The sequence below is a fragment of the Agelaius phoeniceus genome, chromosome 2, assembly GCF_051311805.1.
Source record: "Agelaius phoeniceus isolate bAgePho1 chromosome 2, bAgePho1.hap1, whole genome shotgun sequence".
NCBI lineage: Eukaryota > Metazoa > Chordata > Aves > Passeriformes > Icteridae > Agelaius > Agelaius phoeniceus.
In genome coordinates, this window is record NC_135266.1 from 68,948,535 (window position 1) to 68,969,667 (window position 21,133).

At 38.5% G+C, this 21,133-nt stretch overlaps 1 protein-coding gene across 3 annotated transcripts in view; it reads right to left on the bottom strand.

Annotated features, from left to right (window-relative positions):
- The window catches only part of KL (klotho), a 49,205-nt gene that overhangs the window by 12,580 nt on the left and 15,492 nt on the right, over positions 1-21,133 (bottom strand). For all 3 annotated transcript variants that reach the window (XM_054627912.2, XM_077173800.1, XM_077173801.1), the window contains exon 2: positions 3,320-3,830. In XM_054627912.2, coding sequence (XP_054483887.2) covers positions 3,320-3,830 — 511 coding nt within the window. The remainder of the gene's footprint in view (positions 1-3,319; positions 3,831-21,133) is intronic.

Genomic DNA, 21,133 nt, shown 5'->3' on the forward strand with positions numbered 1-21,133 from the left:
CACTCCCACACTTCCTGAGCACCTTGTAAAAATTCTCCTCAAATCCTTTTTAAAAAATGTATTAACTTTTAAGTGTCACCTAGGAAAGAAGCAACTTGAAAAATATTTGGAAGTTCCAAGAAGTCTGGAAGTCTCAAACACCGTATCCCACACTGATTGCATATAACCACAATGAAAGCTAATGTATCTTTTTTCTTTTCTTTTCTTTTCTTTTCTTTTCTTTTCTTTTCTTTTCTTTTCTTTTCTTTTCTTTTCTTTTCTTTTCTTTTCTTTTCTTTTCTTTTCTTTTCTTTTCTTTTTTCTTTTTTCTTTTCTTTTCTTTTCTTTCTACGTATGTCTCTCTTTTTTCCTTTATATCTGCTGGTGACCAAACGAGGCTGACTGAAATCTAGACTGTCCTTGCTTCTGAAACTCAGTGGCCTTGTCCATACTCCCACTGCAAGTGACTCCTGATGTGAGCAATCCCCCAGAGCAAGCCTACAAGTTTCATACTGTACAGACCACAACTCTGCCAGAACTGGGTTAAAAATTAAACAGCAGCTCAGCTCATGTCCTGTTTGACTCAATAGTATCGAAGTCATGAAAGGAAACATGGCAGACCCACAAGTATCAACTAGAGATCTTTAAATAGAGTATCAAATAGAGATCGGCTCAGGTGCTCTCCAACCCCAGTGCCTGAAGAAGAGATGTGTGAAGCCCCCAGCCCATGCTTCCATCTGGAAGGTGCTCAAGATCTGTATTTCACCTCTGGACATACCTGAGATTAGCTTGGTCCTATCTGTCATGGGCCTGCCTATTCCTTTTCTGCTTAAGACTCTAAATTCAGACCTGGTAACTCCCCAGACAATGACCTGACCTCTCCCAGTCAACATGACTCAGAGGAGCCCTTCCAGGGAACATGCTCTGCTTTACAAGGCACAAACCATTTGTTTGTTGCACCAGAGACAGAGAAGGGAAGTGAATATGACCCCAGAGTAAGATCCCCACACATGGGAGAGGATATCTCCAACCAATTAATGGCTCTAATTAATATTTAACAACTTTATATTACAGCTCTATTTACTCTAATCAACCCTAAATGGTGCCAGAAAAAAAAGAAAAGAAGAAAAAAGAAAGAAATACCAAAAATAGCAAAGAGGACTGTGAATCCCAAATAAATATCCTTTCCCAAAGGAAAACAAAAAAATAAATTTAAAAAATTGTACCGAGCTTCTCTACAGCATGCAGTATCAGAGTGGACACCTACATCAGCACTTCAAGGGAAATCAGGAGCACACTTTTGAGCAGATCTCCCTCATCATGCTTCAGTTCATATCACACTGTGGGCTCAGAATACATGTCCTGGGTTCCTTTGGGGTAAAATTAATCCAGAAATGGGCTTCAGGAATACATACAGTGTGGACACCTGGCCCTCAACACCAATACATTTTTACTCTACAGGTTTACTCTGGGTTTTGCTCTACCAGTTTGCTCTACGGGTAGCAACTGGGCTGCACTTATTTGCTAAAGCAGATGGAGAAATAAGCAGTTCTGTCTGAACCAGTGCATACACACAGCCAGACACAGATACTGGCAAGATCTAGCAAGAAGCAAAATCCCAGCTATGCGGACCCATGTCTGAATTAATCATCCTTGCTTCTCAGTGCTACAGTTCCTGTGTCATTTTACTGTCCCTTCACCACTGGAGTGAATTTCATGGTTAATACCTCAGAAATCTTCCTATTACAGTGCTTTATTGCACTGGATAGGCATATCTACAATTCTCAGAGAGAAAGCTTGTGCCTTTATGTTTGGTTTTTAATGCTGTCCAACAACTCTGCTCACAGCCAGCATGATGACTTTTTTGGATCTTTCTCAACTAAATTCCCCAAGGTACTGCATAGAAAACTTTGGTATTTACATTGGATTTTGCAGATTCTAACAACAGAAGATTTGGGTGCAATACTTTCCATTTTAATGATACCAAAGTCCCTCCTGCAGACCCAGCCTGGCTCTGCTTTCTTTGCTTGTTTTTTTTTTTTTTTTTTTTCTATAAAAGGTTTAGGCAAGTGCCAGTGTCTTATGACAAATCTTTAATACCGTTGTTGCTGTTGTTATTATTTACTGAGTGATACAATAAATGGAAAGACACTTTGTAAATTGAGATTGCTTCCAGCCAGCTGTGATTAAAAGACAGATCTATGTATGTATTTGCAGAATTTAAAATCTAAGCAGAAATAGGGGTATAACCTCTTCATGAAGATGAACTCTTCAGCTGACTTTATGCAAACTAGTGATACTGTACTTGCAACAGTTAGTTACTATTTTGCTCAGGTATTTATTCACCTTTTAATTTACTTGCAATAATTACATTTCTGGAATAGCAGATGAAACCAATTTGGGAGTCCTCTGCATCTTCATTACCGCTGAGAATGAAATTAAACTAATTTTTTCTCATTCACCACATGAAAATGGCAATGTAACACAATGTCTATTTCATCTGAATTAATAGATACAATAATATTATTTAAACCAAGAACAGTAAACTGTAGAAAAGTAAATCACTTGACGAATTGTAAATTTAGACATTAAAAGACAATGAAAGTGGAAATGGGAACCCCAACAACTTATTGGCAACTACTAGGATTAAAAAAATGTTTTTTCCAGAAGGAAATGGGAAAACAACAAATAAGTCTCATCTATGGTGGTGTATTTCCCTTACTGTTTGGAAAAAATAATAGGTTAACAAATTAAATTATTTTTATTATATATCCTCAACTATTCAGTACTCCTTTAACTGATGGAAATTCCAATTACTGTGATTGATGCCCACAGCTGTACAAATGTGAAATTTGGGCAAGGGTAAGATGCAGAATGAGAAGGTTCCAATATTTAATTTTAAAATGTACTATTTCAGCCTTATGGGTTTTTTCAGGGGAATTCCTATTGCATAGTATTTACCTTTCCGTATATATATTCTTATGTTTTGTACATATGCATTCAGATAAGGAAAGCAGCTATTAATATATAGTACAGCAAATTCTCCTAAGGCCACTGAGAATATAGTTTTACATGTCTTGCACTTCCTCCTACCAAAGACAGTAGAAATTTTCCTACTGTCTTCAAGAACAGCAGCATCAGGCTCACCAAATGCTATGTGCAGATATGAGAGTTCTTCAAGGGAAGAATAAACCCAGGAAAGGGATTTGAACTCTCATTTCATAAGTGCTAAGATGAATGCTAAAGACTAAAATCAGTTTTCAGCCTGGTGCCTTAACACACCTCTGTGGGCTATACTGCATTATCATTTTTTCAAGCACGTATTAATACAAAGTCCTACCTTTTAAAGTTTCCATAATGAACTTTTTGAGATAGTAAATATATTTGGCATCATCTTTCTTGGTGGTACCAGAAACGAACCAGCTGTTCTCCACAATGAATATTTGGGGGTTGTTATATTCACTGTTTATCCAGTAAAGGAGCTGCCTCAGGCTTATTGATTCCAACTGCTGGAATTTCATGTGGGAGTCCAAAAGCTGGAAACTCAGGGTAGCTCCAAAAGAAAGAGCAAAGAAGTCTGCTGTTCCCTTGATATACTTCTTCTCAGCCTCACTGAATTCAGGCAACAGAGATGAGAGGTTGCTCCTCATGCTCTCTGGATAGTCACCATCAATAAATATGGGCTTGGCAAACCAGCCAAGCACAAAATCAAGGGATTTTTGGCATTCTTTTATGTTCGTTTCAGTCATACGCTGGGGTTTTATCCAGTGGGAGCTGAGGGCAATGGACACTTTTCCTCTTTGAGCCGGACGGAAATGGTCATTGTAGAGATGCCAGACCTTAGCATGGGCCTATTGAAAAGAAAGGCTGTAATTAATGGACCCAAAAATCCATTTTAAGCAACACAATTATTCTCAAGTACTGGGGCTCAGTGTTATTAATTCATCAATAGTTTACAATACCTAAATTACCTCTTAATAGTATATTAATACCATGTGTCAACCAGAAATTGCTAGTTGGTTGGGGAAAAGAGCATCTCAGCTTTCCATAAGATACTATTACAAGCACTGAACACACTTCTGGCTTTATTAACTTATATTATTGAGTTCAGACACACTGCCAGTATTTGCAAAAATGAAAATGCATTTAACCAAACATGTTTCAAAAAAAGATTTTCATTATAGGAATATAACTTTATCTGCAGATTCATGGATATATAAAAAAAGAACATTAAAATATTGCCCAAAATTCTGAAACAATATAAAACAAAGGAATACCTTTGAACTTAATACTCTTTCAATCAGAACACACAATACAGGAATATAGAACTATCTATATGGACTTTAGAAAGTCTGGTGAAAATAAAATTGCCACAGGTCCTGAAATTTTTTTCCAATAATTCCATTTAATCTATTAAAATGTACTATTTATACTAGCATTAGAATTTAAGCACTTGTCTTGGTATCATTTTATCTTTTACTATAAGAACATATTTTGTACCAAATTTCTTTCCTGAGATCTTACAGAGTCAGTTATAACAGTCTGTTGATGTTCTTTTTAAAAGCTAAATGTTAAGTTCCCGAAGCCTTGTATTATCTTCAGGCATTACCTTCAAGCTCTTTAACCACTCTCACTGCTCTCCTCTGATTCTCTTCCAATTTGTCATCATCTGTCTTTCAAATGCAGAAGCAGAAATGGATATAATATGCCAGTGGCAGTCTTGCCAGCAGTAAAACCAGAGATGATTTACCGTACTATTTCTGCTCATGTGGCCACAGAATTACAGTGTGAGCATATGCACATCTAAACGATCATCTCTCCAGAGCCCTTCACCATCTAAAACATATTTTCTTTTGAGCCTAGCTTATCAGTCAACAAGAATGTTGACTGTTCTGTGAATCCATATTCAATCTTTTCTAATCTATACATTAGTAGAAATTGTCTTTTTCTAGGTCATTGTTGAAAATGTAAAAATATTAGATTTGACAACACAAAAGTGGGAGAGTGGCCAATACAACAGAGGGTTCTGTGCAACTCTCCAGAAGGACCTCAAGAGGCTGGAGAGCTGCAGAGAAGAACTGCCTGAAGTTCCAGAAAAGCAAATACAGGGTCCTGCACCAAATGACCCTATGTCCCAGGACATGCTGGGGGAAATTCCTGGCAAGTAGCTCTGCAGAGAAGGACCTGGGGGTCCTAATGGACAACAAGGCACCCCTGAGCCATCAGTGCCTTTGTGGCCAAGAAGGGCATTGGTGTCCTGGGGTGGATTAGGATGGAAGAGCAGTGCCAGCAGGTCGGGAGAGCTGATCCTGTCCCTCTACTCTGCCCTGGTGAAGCACATCTGGAGTGCTGTGTCCAGTTCTGGGCTCCTCAGGACAAGAGAGACATGGAGCTCGTGGTGCAGTGGAGAAGAGCAAGGATGAGCGAGGGACTGGAGCATCTCTCTTACAAGGAAAGGCTGAGGGAGCTGGGCCTGTTCAGCCATGGGAAGAGATGACTGAGGTGGGACCTCATCAGTGTCTTTAAGTATCTAAAGAAGAGTGCCAAGAGAATGGATCCAGGCTCTGCTCAGCAGTGCTGAGCTACAGGACAAGAGGCAAGAGGCAGAAACTGATGCACAGGAAGTTCCACCTGAATATAAAGAACTTTTTTACTGTAGAGATCAACAAGCACTGGAATAAGCTGCCCAGAGGGGTTGTGGAGTTCCTCTCACTGGAGATATTCAAGATTTGTTGGTCTCAATTCTATGTAATGTGATCCATCATGACCCTGCTTGAGCAGGGAGGCTGGACCAGATGAACCACTGTGGTCCTTTCTTGCCTGACACATCCTGTGATTCTGTAATTCTGAGATCCACTCCTTAGACAAAAACCTACCTAATAACTCTAGTAACAGTTTACATTTATATTTTGAGACTCATCGTTCAGTATTTGTTCATATGTGCTGTGATGACACAAACCTCCACTCTCGCCATACAGAGTCGCCAATCAAATGAACGTATATCAAAGTGTAACATCCATTTTTAGCTTTCCCTAAAATATAAATCATATAGAAAGCCTTAGAATTCTACTCCATGCAGTTGGCATGTTGGCAAATTTTATCATTAATTTACTGATAGCTGCTGTTTAGAGTCTCCTTTTCATACACTCTTACCATTTAAGCTTTGAAGTACAATCACTTCCAGTTGCCAGCATTATTAGGAATATTATTTTTGACATCAACATTGTTAATTACCCAGGAAAACAGCAAACTCTAGGATTTTACTGCCCTAGCAGAGTTGTAATTATCATTGCTGAGAGAAAAACCACTGGAAGTAAAGGACAACTAAAGGCAAGATCAATAACCAAGGCTCAATTCAGCAGCCCCCACACAGAAACCTGCTGCCTTTGAGTCATCATGGAGTATATAAAACAACTGCACAAATCTTCAGGAGACTAGACCCACACCCTTTCAGAGTGGTCACCAAAAGCCAAGGAGAACAATCTCAAAAACTCTGAATCACAGTCCACAGCTATGTACATGTATCTGAATCAAGCTGTGAGTTGCAGACTTCCATGTAGATGCTCTCATTTATAATACATTAATAGGTCCAATAAACATGATGCAGCCTGACCATCTGTCCGTATTAATACAATGGGTTTTGATGCTCATGAGAAACTATAGTAACAACTTCAAAATCTCATGGCAAAAATGAGAGCTGACCTAAGTACAGACTTTACTTCACACCGAAGCTCAGGAAAGAACCAAAGACATTACACATCAGGATCAACACCCAACACTTAAAATAGGATTTTTAAAATGCCATCAAGAATAAATTTGTCACCACTTGCAACTCAAATTTGCACACCCAAATTTTCTTACAAAGGGGATGTATATTTTTCCTCGGTTGGATGTGACTCATCTCCAGTTTACCATCTCAAATGTTAAGATACCACCATGCACACTCTCAAACACATAATTTCATCTATGTCATCTTCATTTGCAAGTATGCTGCCCAGCTACAGAACACCTTGAGGACTGTGGCTCCCAGAACTCTCAGCCCCCCGTTTCCCATCAGTGGAGAGAGATCTTCCAGCATTTTAGTAGCTTTGGATCTACCATGAAGAAAGGAGAAAGAGAATTCTACAGATTATCCCTCTACAAGCATAGCGAAGTGCTGTTTACTCTCTCACTGCAATGAAAAAAGATGAAGCGTAGCAATGTGGGATCATCTCACTCAACTTTACTTTCTAAATCCCCTGGGCTGCCTCTACAGAAGATGAGAAGACTGCTGTCTAAGATATGAAGTGTGAGTCACTCTTTGAGAGTCCATCTCTCTCCACTGATGACAAAACCTGTTATTCAGTTTAGACCCAACATACTCCATAGGCAGATGAAAGTTGGCAAGAAGAAGCTCACTTAAATGTCTGCCCTCTGGAGTGTGCATGAAGCAGAATTATATTATTTCCATTTAAAAAATGCTAAATGTAGAAAACAGCGCATTAAAGTCCCCTGTGGATGTAGATTAATGAAGCATTCAAAAACTGCATAGAAATAAAGCTGGAAGAAGCCAGTGACAAAGCAGAGAGCCTATATGGAAATTGGAACAGAATTAATTTGACTAAAAAAAATTAGGTGGTTAATACAGTTTTAGATACTTCAGAGCCAACTGGAATTCCAGCCCAAATTCCAGCCAGTTTCAGAAAGCTGTGAGTACCCAAAAAATCGTAAATAGTACCTCTTAGCTCCACAGAGACATCTGAGGTACTAAAGAACACATCAAATGATAATTTGCACCCATAGGCAGGGTGCAAATTATCATTTGCAAATGAATCTTATTTCTAGGGTAGGATTCCTTTTGAGCTTAAGACACCTTATATTTCACTGTCCATATGTGAGCCCAAGCTCCTACTACAGCCAGTGGAGATCTCTGGCTCCACCAGCTGCCTTAACACAAAGCAACTAGTTGCCACTCCAGAATAATAAAGACTCAGGTCACACCTCCCATTTCTATGCAGGAGACCTGAATAGCCTGAGAAGGGTCAAACACATTTCCAAGGCAGAAAAACAAACCCTGCAATATCATAGCATGGGCTAGGTCTTACCAAATTCCTGCAGTGATAGCAGAAGTAATTCAACACAGGCACACAAGCTTGATAATCTGACAAAGTCCTACTGTGTCAGAGATTGTCCACTCTATGGCATGGCAGTCTGAATCCACTACACAACAACAATGTAGTAATACTAAGACATTTGTTTGCCTGACTTCTCCTCTAAATCCATGATCATCAAGATCTTCCTGAATCTGGCACTGATATGGATTATTCTGCGAGTTCTCTGTATTTATATCCATCACAATGCACAGCCTTCACAAGAGCAAATCAAGAATTTTAATTGGAACATCACAATTCCATAATTTGTGTTCATTCCTCCAGAACAAGTTTTCTCAATTTTAAGTTCTGTGTCTTCTGAACCAGTAATAACAACATTCATTTCACAAATAAATTGCACTAACACCTTGCTCTTCACGCTCAGATGAATTATCTTGTTTTAACTGTCTATTTATGTATTAATGAAACTGAATTGGAAAGTGTTACTGTACTTGGCACTGGTGAGGTGACACCTCCAATTCTGTGTTACAGTTCTGGGCCCCTCCCTACAAGAAGGACACTGAGGTGCTGGAGCATGTCCACAGAAGGGTAACAGAGCTCAAGTCTGGAGCTCAAGAAAGGTCTGGAGCCCAAGTCTGATGAGGAGCAACTGAGGGAGCTGTTTAGCCTGGAAAAACTGAGGGACAGGGAGAAACTAAGGGACAGGGAGAACCTATCATTCATTACAACCCCCTAAAACGAGGGTGTAGCCAGGTGGGGGTCAGTCTCTACTCCCAGGTAACAAGTGACAGGACAAGAGGAAATGGTCTCAAGCTGTACCAGGGCAGGTTTAGATTGGATAGTGGGAAAAATTTCATCACTGAAAGAAAGGGTTATCAAGCCCTGCCACAGGCTGCCCAGACAGGATGACATTTCCTAAGTTAAATGATTCTATGATTCTATGATTTAGCAATACAAAGAGAAGAGTTAATTGAAAAAGGTGTGAAAAGGGGCTTTGATTAGTAGAAACTGGGATAATATACTTCCAACAAAAATATCATTATTCAGTTCTACATCAAAAGCCCTTCCAAAATGGAAATAAATATTTGAATGACATAGGAAAAATCTAATATGTATTAGTCACAATAGTCACAATTAGTCACAATTTCCCCTTGTACCTGGAAGGGGAAAATGTGCTTTTTCACCCGTATCATCAAAATAAGTATTTTAATCAAAAGCTGCAACAAAAGGATGACATACTTAATGTAAGTTTCACCCTTAGATCCCAAGTTAGTTTTATGCACACAGTCTTTGGGCAAACATTCTGTTTCACAATCAAGCTATATTCTTAATACTGGGTAACAGATACAGGTATGTAGAAATTGCTTACAGTTCTTCCCATATTTCAAAACTAGTAAAATAACATCCTCATATATAAAGCACAGGACTTTTATATTCATTATATAGTTACTCTGTTTTTCCCCAATTATTCCTTCCCAAATATGTAGTGTTCCAGTTTTACTTTTACAATCTGTTAGCCAACATTACCACAGATGATAATTTCAATTAATTTAGTATTTTTGACCAATCTCAACAACCTTGCAATAGAATTAGGCTACGTAAATGGTACATAGAATACCAAGTGAACTTTTTTCAGTCTACAACCACTCCATGTAACATTTGCTAGAATTACAGCTCTAAGTATTGATCACACATCTTAACTACACCCTTTGTTCCAGTTCCTTTCTCAATAACCATTAGCCACTGTTTTTCACATTGTGCTGGTCATTGGAACATGAACATGAATGAATTTATGGCAGCCACACATTAGGCACAAAACAGTATCATTCCTATTTTAGGAACTGGAAACAGAGATATTACAACATGCACAGAAAAAGACAAATTAAACCAGATACCCCAAATTGTAGACCAGTGTATTAATTCCAGAATAAGTGCCTCTGTTTAATGTGATACTCACCTCTACAGAAAAAATACCCAAAAAAGCATTAAGTATTTGTCTGAAGGCACAGTGAAGAACACCATTTTTCCTCATCCTAGGCAAAATAGAGCTTTGCTACCATGAAAATGAAAGGGAGAAGGCAGCCTGAAAGCGCTAAGCCACAGGCATCCAGATGCATTGCAGGTACTCCAAAAATATTAGCAGAAGGGGAAAAAAAACAAACCTGAAAGATAAGAAGCAAGTAAGAGTTATTTTTATACTTTGCTATTGAATTTTAGAGCAGATGAAAGTCTTGGAAGGCTTTTACTTTCACACACTGTTTGCATAGGCAATAATGAACATTATAGTTAGATATGCAGCAGGGAGACACAGTGACCACAGTGTGATGGAAGGAAACAAAAACCCCTTGATCACACTGTGTCAGGTGGCTGCTGCAGGCAGCTTCTCTTTTGTAGTCCAGAAAGCCGAGATGTCATGGCACAAGCCCTGAGTTAAACCTCTCCCAGGCTCACCCTTGAAAAGGCCACCCACTGGGCCAGCACCCTGTGGCATGGCAGCCAGAGAGAAGGCAGCTGGACTGCACAGAGCACTCTGCAAACCCCACCAGTACCATCAGAGGCTGTGCAAATACAGGACACACCCTTTGGCAGGGACTCATCTCACCCCATTTTTGCCATCATCTGCATCTGAAGCACTTCCTCAGGTAGGGACACCTCTGGGCCACAACTCACTCAAGCCATTTTAATGCCCAGACGAGCCAGAGAGATGAAAAAGTGCCTGTTCCACTCCACTTGCCACACAGATAGGCTGGCACAACCACTGGAGTCGACATCCTGTCCAAATAAACTAAAGCACCGAGAGACAAGTGGGCTGGGAAAGCAGTTTCAAGTCTCATGAGATGCAAACAGTCTCTGAAAATATAAAGGTCATCTGGAAAAGAATTAAGCAGCATTTGACTTTGTGAAGCAATGGGAGACAAGATAAAAATAGCTTTATTTCTGACAACAAGTGCTTCTGAGACACTTGATGTGTTTAATCATTTTCCTTTACCTCTGACAGAAAAGATTAATTACGGAACTGCACCAAAATAGTTCAAGGAATGTTGTGACCCATGTGAATATTAAAGATATGAGAGTTTCTTAAACAGAGTACAAAAAGAAGATAAAAGTACAAAGCAGTACTCTTGAGTGATTTAGAGACAATCTTGCAGTACTGGAGAGAACTAAAATAGTCACTGATAAAAGACTTGAAATCTGGGACACAATGCTCAGGCAGTATTTAGGGGAAGACCAAGATAAAATCATTGCCATCAAAATTGCTTTGGGCGTGCTGGAGAAACATAAACATACAAAAGCTCCAGTACTGAGAATGACCTGCAAAGTCCTCTACCAAAACATGAACCTCTTGCAAGAAAGGCCAGGGTCCAATCATCATGATCATACCCAAGTATCAAAAATATAGATACAAGGGAAAACACATGAAGAACTGAGTTGTAATCCAGAAAAGCAAGCACAAAGAACTGCCCAAGCTGTAGTGAACAGCACAAACCAAGACAACACCATTTTGCAGGAGCTGATATTTGTCAGACACGTTAACAAGGAGGATAAAAAAAGCACCATGACTTTGGAGAAACTCATAATGGGAATGATGGTAACAATTATGACAACTGAATACACCATTATCCAGGAAAACGAATGGAACATCAGTGGATTTTAAGCCACATTCTGATTGGAAAGAATGATGCTAGAATCAACAGTGAGCAAAAATGTTAAACATATAAAACTATCATAAAACTGATATATCAAAATCATACATAGAATATATAAAAGTGATAAAGCAATGCCCAGTAAGAGCACTGAAAGTAAATCAATGCTAAAAACCGAAACCCCCAATCTTTGTAATAGTACTGTCAAGGAGAAGGCATCCATTAAGACTTCGAACCTGTGGTTTCACAAAGGTTTGTACAAACTGGATGGAAAGAGCAAATACCAGCAGGAAGAAGAGGAGTGCCCACAGAAGCTGTCAAACTACAGAACACAGCTTTAGAAGGCCAAGCCGCAGAATTCATGCCTCTTCCTTGTGCTAAGGCAGAAGCCAAATGAAAAGATTATTACCCTCCAAAGCAATAGTGAGGAGGACAACCAAAGTGGTACACATAATCTTCAGCGACATTAAAACAGGAAACTACTTTTGGTTAAATACAGAATCAAAATAAGAAATAAACATACAAGACAAATGTCTCCCATATATTTAAGGGTAAAAATTCTGGAAGAGGTGCCTGATGTCAAGCATGTTTCTTTGGTAGATACATATAGGGAAGACCAATATTCATCTGTTCATATTTGGCCCCTCAACATACCTCTCTAAATTTGCTAAGCCAGGTGTTTCACAGGGAGAAATAATGTACTTCTGATGGTTTTGTGAAAGCACATGAAGAAAATTGCTTTGAAAAGTCTGAGCTGTTAGCAGAAGTTTAAAAAAGCAAGATGTTGTGTTAGAAAGAAAACTTTTCTTAGCAAGAGATAGAGGTAAACACAAATAAGACTAAAGTCTATCATCAATATGTGTCCCTCAACAGATAATGAAATGACAAAAAAATTTCAGCTTGCTGGACCTAATCTAACTAGCTAAACCAAAAACCTAGCTTGGAAGAAAGCCTGTAGCTTGGTAGGAATATTATAGGATACAGAAATCAGGTTACTCATTACCACCATCCCTGCACTTAAAGCACCCAGAATAGATGCTCTGATGCTCTGGTGTTAATAATTAACCCTGAATCTTATCCTGGGCACACCACTAGATTAAAAATAAATTGACCCAACTGCTCCTGGAGAGGTATTAGAACATTTTGAGTGTGACTTAATGGGGGAATCTACAAAATTAGAGGGTTTGGGGAAAGCTGCAAGATGCAGGCCTCAGAGACAGCAGAACTGTGAGTAGAGCTAAAGCAGCAGTTATGAGATAGGTCAGCAGAAAAAGTATTTAAACTGTAGAAAAGCAAGGGCAAATAGAACAATATTCTGTGTATTAACGCTTGTCAGAATAGCTCTCTAAGCTACAGAAAGTTTATCTAGCAAGATATTAGGAAGGTTAAAGCTTAATAATGGAGCTCTGTGCATTGTGTTTTAAAGCTTACAAGTAGGTATTGTATTTGAAATAAGCAAGTATTGTTTTAACTAAAGGTACGTGTGCTTATGGTGATTGGATAGAACTACTGTCAATATGCTTTTGCTTTGTGTGATTAGTCAAGAAGCTTATCAAGTAAGTTGTAACATTAAGTTTTTTAGTCTGCTACCTAACATGTGAGCTGCTAGCATCTTCCCATTGTCATAATCATGTAATAAGACTGATGCTAAAAAATAAAACAGCTCGAAGCACGTTCTACAGCAACCCCGTCTCGTTCATAGTCTGTAAACAGCCCCCTTGCCAGCGTCACTTAATACTCCCAAAAGATAGACAAAAAGAAATCGCTGTCATGCTATTATTACAAGAACATCAAATGATACTGGATTTGGAAAATCCATGTCTGTAGAGTTGAGGAAGTCAGACTGGCAGTCAGATATTATTCCTGAGTTGCATGAATGTGCTGCCCTAAAAGTTCCAGAAGTTCAACTAGAGATGAATGGCTAGTGGCTTTTCCCTAATCAGAGTCTCAAAGGAAATTAGACTGCAAAAATATGGCAAAGTGTTTGAGTCCAGACCATCAACCACAGAAGCAGTAAAAATATCCCCAAACCATGGAAAAAAGCTTACTGGAGTAATAAATAATTGCATGAAGACGAGGCATTTCTGATGCTCCAATCTGGCCTACCATAAAAGCAGACAGCAGGATTTACTGGGTAATGGTTGGATTTTGAACAATTAATTCTGTTACACCATAAACCACACCTGTTGTAGGAAAAAAGCACCAGAATCTGGCAGAACAGATTTAGCATATGCTGTCTTTGGGATTTTGTTATGAGGGAAAGGATGGAAAGAATTTCCCCCTACATTTGCAGAGCAGCAATACCATTTTAAAAGCATCTACTGCCCCAGGATTTCACTGTGCTCTAGCTTTATGCAATATTCATATCAACCAAACATGGAAAAATTTATCAGAGACTGATCAAATCCATGTAATTTCACGAACAGATGATGCATTAACCTACAGTCAGATTCAAACACCACTGAAAGAGTGAATTATACAAATATAAGCCGTAATTCTGGGAGCTGTTCGCTTCTAAGTGAACTGATGAACAGGTCAAGTGGTACATTAAAGAGAAAAATATTTAGGAATAGATTAATGACCTTAGAAAGATGAATGAGAAAAATTACTAAGAAGCTCCTTGTGCTACAATTTCACATATGCTGCGATCTTTTGCAAGTTTTATTCTCCCCCAGCATTCTGTATCGGTGTTTACAGATAAGCCTTTAACCAAGTTTTTAAAGAAGGTGCAGGAATAGGAGTGGAGATCAGGACAAAACCTGACCTCAGCAGCATTCAAAAAGGCTGGCACAGGTAGCCATACTCGGGATGCTGTTCCAGCATGGCCACTTCATTTGCACTTTGTCACCCCCTCCAGAAGCAGTAGAGGTTATGTTATTGTAAAACCAAAGGAGTCAGTCAGTTCACTGTACAAAATGAGCACATGGTGCTCCTGGGAGACTTAAAGCAGTGACTCAGAAACTACAGAGTGGGCGAAAGGTGCAGTTACCAAGTTCAGCACAGTTAAGTGCATGAACAGTGTGGGTTCAGCAGAAGAGTGAACTACAAGAATAGGTAGTCTCCAGAGCATATCATGGGGATCTCATCCAATTTATTCACAAGAAAAGTCACTTCAAAGAGGCTAGAGCAGGAGAAAGGTAGCTCCCTCTGGGAGAAGATATTAAGCAACTGCTACAGAATTATTTGATGTGCATTACAAGAAATGTTTCTAGAAAGTAAACTAGATCCTCTTTCTTTTCAGCACTCAGATATCAGTTCCATGGTTGCAAATATAAAATGAAAGATCCTTAATCAGTTTCACAACAAACTGATACTGCAGTGCCCAGGTACACCAAATGGCTTTAGAAGGTATTTCCAGATAAATGTGATAGTGGATAGCTTTTCCTATTGTGAGTTCCTCTGTGAGAAAAAAACAACCAGTGGATATCAACAGTAAAGGAAGTGGAAGTCTCCATCAGTGGAGGGTACAAGGAGTAATATGAAGGCATTCAGCTCAACATAGTTGTCATAGGAATTGCAAATTTAGTCATCATATATGGAACCAATGTATCAGAACAGAGCTCTGTGCTATAATATAGGCAAATGAAAACCAGAATGAAGAAGACTTGCTAGAAGCAATTGCTGCAAAATTCTTTTTAAATCAAACATTTGGATTGTTCATGCCCAAATCTAGTTCTATCACTTACACAATAACCTGTGTTTGCTATAAGCTTGGACACTAAATTTAACCATTCTGAGATTAGAACTATGCATCAATGACAACAGGCTATCGAATAAGATGGAATGTCCTATTCAGCCCTCTAGATGGATGCAGAAAGCAGCACATCAGGATAAGCAATATAAATTGAAGGTACCAGTTTCAATTTTCAGACAACTGTTAAGATTACAATTTGACTAGATGTGAATATACAATTCTTCCTTCTTTTTCCAGTCAGTCTGAAACTGTTTCTGTCAGATTCAGCTGTGTTTCTATGCATACGTGATAAAAAGCAACCACTAAAGGCTTATCTCATTGTGCGAAACCTGCCCAAAATTATCTGGCCTGGGCACATGTAATAGAAATGACTGAAGTGTGTGATTTCAATCACACACTTTTAAAAGGAATGCTCAACTGCAAAGTCACTGAAACTGTACAGTAAATTAACTTTAATCCAGTAACTTTTGGAGTAGCTTTTGTGTCAACTTAGATCCCACAGAGAACCTGCCTAACCAGGACCTGTTGCTAACAAAAGAGCATGGGTCATCTGCAGATCTCTGTCAAACTTGTGAGCCAGTGCAAATGTCATGGGAACTCCACAACAGAAATGGCAGCAGATATTTGCTCCAGCCACTGAACCCCACCCCTATGAAGAAGAAAGCAGGTCCCAACATTGACACATGGCATTAGTAGTCAGAAGGGTTAATGTCCATGTGTGACCTAAGATTCAGCTGTTCAAACAGAATCATCCCAGTACCACTTGGGATGGTCTGGACTATCAAGACACCTGCACAACACATGACCTCTGGAAAACCTTGTCTTTTAGACTGGCAACTGGAGGCAAGACAGGATAGTCTAGGCTTCTCAAATGGTACACATTTATTATGTGTGTGCCACTTCTTTTGCCCTAGTGGCTTCTGAACAGGTAGCTTTGTGAATGCATCAAGTTCTGACTGTGTGTCTTGAACAATATATAAGAATGAATCAAAATTCTGAAAGGATTCAGGAAAACCAAGAGGATCTAAGTAAGACTTTTTCACTCCAGAAGCTTTACACCAGCAGCAGCCCCTGAAAGGCTGACAAGATGAATCATAGGACCCTGCAGATGGACAAGTTAAGCAGAACTGAATGACTCATAATTGGTCTCAGCGGTCTGTCCGTCTTTGCACCAGCACAGTGAACCACAGGGCTAACTGACAAGTTTTAATTAATACAATGGCAATTACTAGCTGTAATTCTTCCTTAATGTTACTGCTTCCACTAAGCTAGGCTATGAAAGGAGGATCTAGGAAACTATAGGAGAAATTCAAGCTGAATTCAAGTTACTCAGCATGCTCACATCTCATCAGTGAGGATTCAGTGACTGGAGGAGGCAGACTTTAGTCAGACATATTTATTTTGAGGAATCACTACACTCCTCAGCAGCCACCAAGAAGATAAAGAGCAGCTATTCAAATCAAAATTCAGAAGAGGAAAGATAAATTCCAGTGCAAGGAAAGGTGGGGAAAATGAATCATTAGGAGAAGTAAAATTCTTGGGGTACCAGTTTTTTAAATTTGAGCAACAACAGGAATCAAGAGATGAAAGACAAAATTGGGCATTCAGTTTTAGACTGGAAACAAACTTTGAATCTTTGCATTTCTTCAGCAGCAAGGATGATTTATGTGTATTTATCCAGTTTTTTCAACAAGCTTTTGACTATACTGCAGTCACAGATTAAACTAGATTCAATGTATACCTACTTTGATTTAGGAAATACATTTAGAATCTCATCCAAAGCATGCTGAAACGATGAAAATACACTTTTGAGGTATGAGTAAGTCCCTTTATGTCTGTTTCTAAATGCATGTTTAATGGTAGATATAAAATTGCTTTACTGCAGAGATAAGTGTTAACTCAAAAGTGTACACATAAAAGTTTCCCTGCTTTACTCTTGTAGTCAGCAAACAGAATAAGAATCACCATTTCCAGTAAAAGCTGGACTCCTGTAGAACAGATAACTGCATCAAACTAAAAGTATTTAAAATTAAATATTTAATTCTTACTTATAAACAAAATCTTCATATTGTTGATTACCTGTTGAAATTAAACTGTTTCACCTGTTTGTAAACAATCTAACTTGTTCTGGATGACATAATAGTGAGTAAATGTTTAAATGTTGTTGATAAGAAGCTGAATATTAAAAATACCAGCTACAGTTGTTTCCTTTTTCAAACCATATCCCATACTTTTTAATGAATCAATACAGGATAAGGGGGTTTACTACATCAATGTACTGCAATCTGAGCCATACCAATGAAGAAAAAGATCAGAGCGAAACACCTAAAGCTGCTTTTATCCACTCCTTAGAGAAATAAAATAAATTTTAAAAGAAACTAGAATACAGCAAAAGAAAAGGAGGTGTGCTGTTACAGTGATTGCTTACTGAGCCACGCAGAAAAGGGCGTGCGCTGGTTAATACATAGTTGAAAATGCTAATTAGCTACTGCTCTTTCAGTAATCCTTTCAGCCTCTGTGCTCTCACAACCACAGTACCAGACACTTGCTAACCAGAATTAACATCACATTAACAGACTGAGGTATTCATAAATATTCTGTCAACTCCATAAATTTTAAACATTCTTAGCACATTTAAAGTTTAGACTTTACTCTAGCAGCACAATGAGCACTCCTGGGGGCCTAGCACGTGTTCTTTTTTAAAGTGCAACTTAACATATTTCACTGCTCTCTGACAGTGCACTCATTTTCTTTTGGAGATAAAGCAGTTGTCTCTCTTTGATATTGGGGTTTCTTTACATAGGAAACCTAGAAAATATTATTCTCCCTTTGGCTAACACTGACACTGTTCAAAAAAATTACTCAGTTGAAGGAACAGGCACAAGGAGAAACCAATAAATTTAATCTTTTGTCTACTATATCAAAGTGCAATACTACAATTCAAATTGCTCTAGAACAAAGTATAAAGCCAGTGATGACAAGACACTTGTATACATGAATGAGAATCATCACTGGGCTAGGAATACAAAAAATGAAATGCATGCATATCTATTTTCATTCCTACTGATTTCAGATATGACTAAATACTTTTTCACCTCCCAGCTATTTTAAATATAGATACAAAAATATAAGGACACATTAAAACCTTAACTCATCAATTAACTCAGAGCTTCAGGTACACTTTTTAAGCAATTTGTCTAAGATGGGCCTTTATTTCTGTATAACCATGGAAATTCCGCCAGTATACTATAGCATGTAAATATACTATATCAAAATAAAGTAATATTTTCAATTATTTAAAGAAAACATCTTTTGGGAGAAATCCCAGTTTTAATATCGAACTGCACTAGAACAATAGAAATGCGAGTTCACATAAATCTTGTAGCAGCATGATTCATCCTCCTTTGCTGAGATATAGAAATTCCAGAAAGTAGCACTGCTCTGCTTCACAGTTACCATGAGGGCAGGTATCTCAGCAGTTTTCAGGAGGCCATGTACAATGTGGTAATTAGGTCAATATCTAATCATGAGACAGATGCCTGTCATTTAAATATTGCCTATTTTAAAGGAAGGCAGTTCAAAGGAAAGAATTTGTATAGATCCTTGTTTCAAAGTAAAATGACCAAAGTTATGCAGGTAGAGCAAAAACTTACAACAGATTTCTATGAAGACATCCATCTAAACGCTTTCAGAGCCACAGAGGTTTTTGTAAGAGAGGTCAGTGTCTCAGACATCAGAATGAACAGCAACATCTCAGGCTAAAATGCAGAGGGACAGGAAGAGACATAAATCCAGTGCCTCAATTTTTTTTAAATACTCTCTTTAATTTTTATGACTTACAGATACTCCAGGCTTGTTAGATGGAAAAGGAGATTAAGTGTACCACTAATACAATGTGTAGCCGGTGAATTTCCAGACACAGTACCTACATGTACTTTAGCAAACAGCAGAGCTATTGACCCAATATCTACAGTAACCCATGGACCAGAAGGTGATGGACAGCTGGATTATACTAGGTGGGATCCTGCAGAGCAGCTTCCAGGTTAACTTTATCCAAAATCAACCCAAACCATTTCAGGCTATGAACCATAGTCCATCAAAATCAAATATGAAAATAATCTTTGACTTGGAGAGATTCCATATGGTGCAGCAAGAGCTGGCCAGCCATTTTATCCTAGAGAAAAAGACTTCCAGTAGCCACAGCTATGCCAACACAACCTTCAACAAGTATGTAATACAAAGGGTATTGGGAAAAAATGGGTGTAAGACAGCATACATTAAATCAGGATGACACTTTAGATATTAAGAAATTCACAGATTATACAGTTTATGTGGAACCATGATTCAATCAACGATGCTAGAGAAGGCAGAGCAGGGGGCACTGCAGCAATTAACTAGTTGCCCAAACACTAATGAAAAGCAAATTGCTGGCCTGAATTAGGGTGTGAAGGGCTTGAAGAGCCAGATGTTTTTGCTGAGACTAAGGGAGGAAGGCAGGAGGCTAAGACTTGCTGAGACTAAGGGAGGGAGTACGAAAGGCAGAAAGGAAGGAGGGGGGTAATTCTAAGAAATTGCACTGCATTAACTGAACTTTTTACTGGAAGCTCTTTTATACTGGAACGCTCTTAGAAAAGAGCTAAGATACTCTGCAGGAGACACACACTCAAGTCCTTACTGCCTTACTGGGAGGAAAAATAATCTCTGTAGAAATGAGCCCTGGGAAAAAAGCAAGGCTCCATCTATAGCAGTCAAAATCCACTTTCCTCATACTACTGAGATGGAAGAAAGCAGAGATATTGGAAATACTGAAGAACATCAGGGATTTAACGTACCTAATTTGAAACATAAAATAAGAATATTGGGATACAATTTATAGTCAAGTACATAAAATGCATTAGATGTTTATTATCAAATGAGCCACTGGACATATTTGGTATACTTCATATATATGTATATACTTTATATGTAGATATATATAAAGGTTATTGCTTCTCTGAAAGTACTGCCTCTATAATCCCTCCTTTCAGGGATAACTCTGTGCTGTAGGAGAGAAGCAGGAATGAAAGTAGAGACCTTTCACAAGCCCGATTTACTGCAGACCAGGAGTTACTCCTGTTAATTGTCAATCTTCCTATGTTCCTACAAGACGATACTTTCATTGTGGACCCAACAATGGATGTCACATAAAAGCATGAAACATTCTGAGTAAGACACTGCAAATACTTTTTTAAATGAGTAAAGAGGAGACAATGATAAGTGATATTACCATGTTAGAAAAAATAGGACTTGCAGGGAATTTTAACAGAAATACAAAAAATATCTCAGTGAAAACAGAAATCATTACTATATTTATGATCCTGTGTCTACTATCTGCCAAGAATTAGGAAAACTGGATTATAAAATTAGGAAGAGCCTCAAGGGTATCAGATTCAATCCAGTGCTTCTATGGGCAATATATGACACAATCCTATTTATAACATGATCCAGATTTGCTTTAACACAGGCTAGCTATTTTGTTCATACTTCTCTCTCTGGAAGATGTCTAGAGAATGACACTTCACAAATGGTTTTGTTTTTCCCCCGACTTTCAGGCTGAATTTATTCATGGTCAGTCCAAACACTTGTTCTTGCAGCAAAACTTTCCCTGCACTTAGTTATTTTCCTTCACTTGTTTTTACCATTGATCTATTTATAGACATGAAGTATATTCTCTCCTAGTGTTCTTG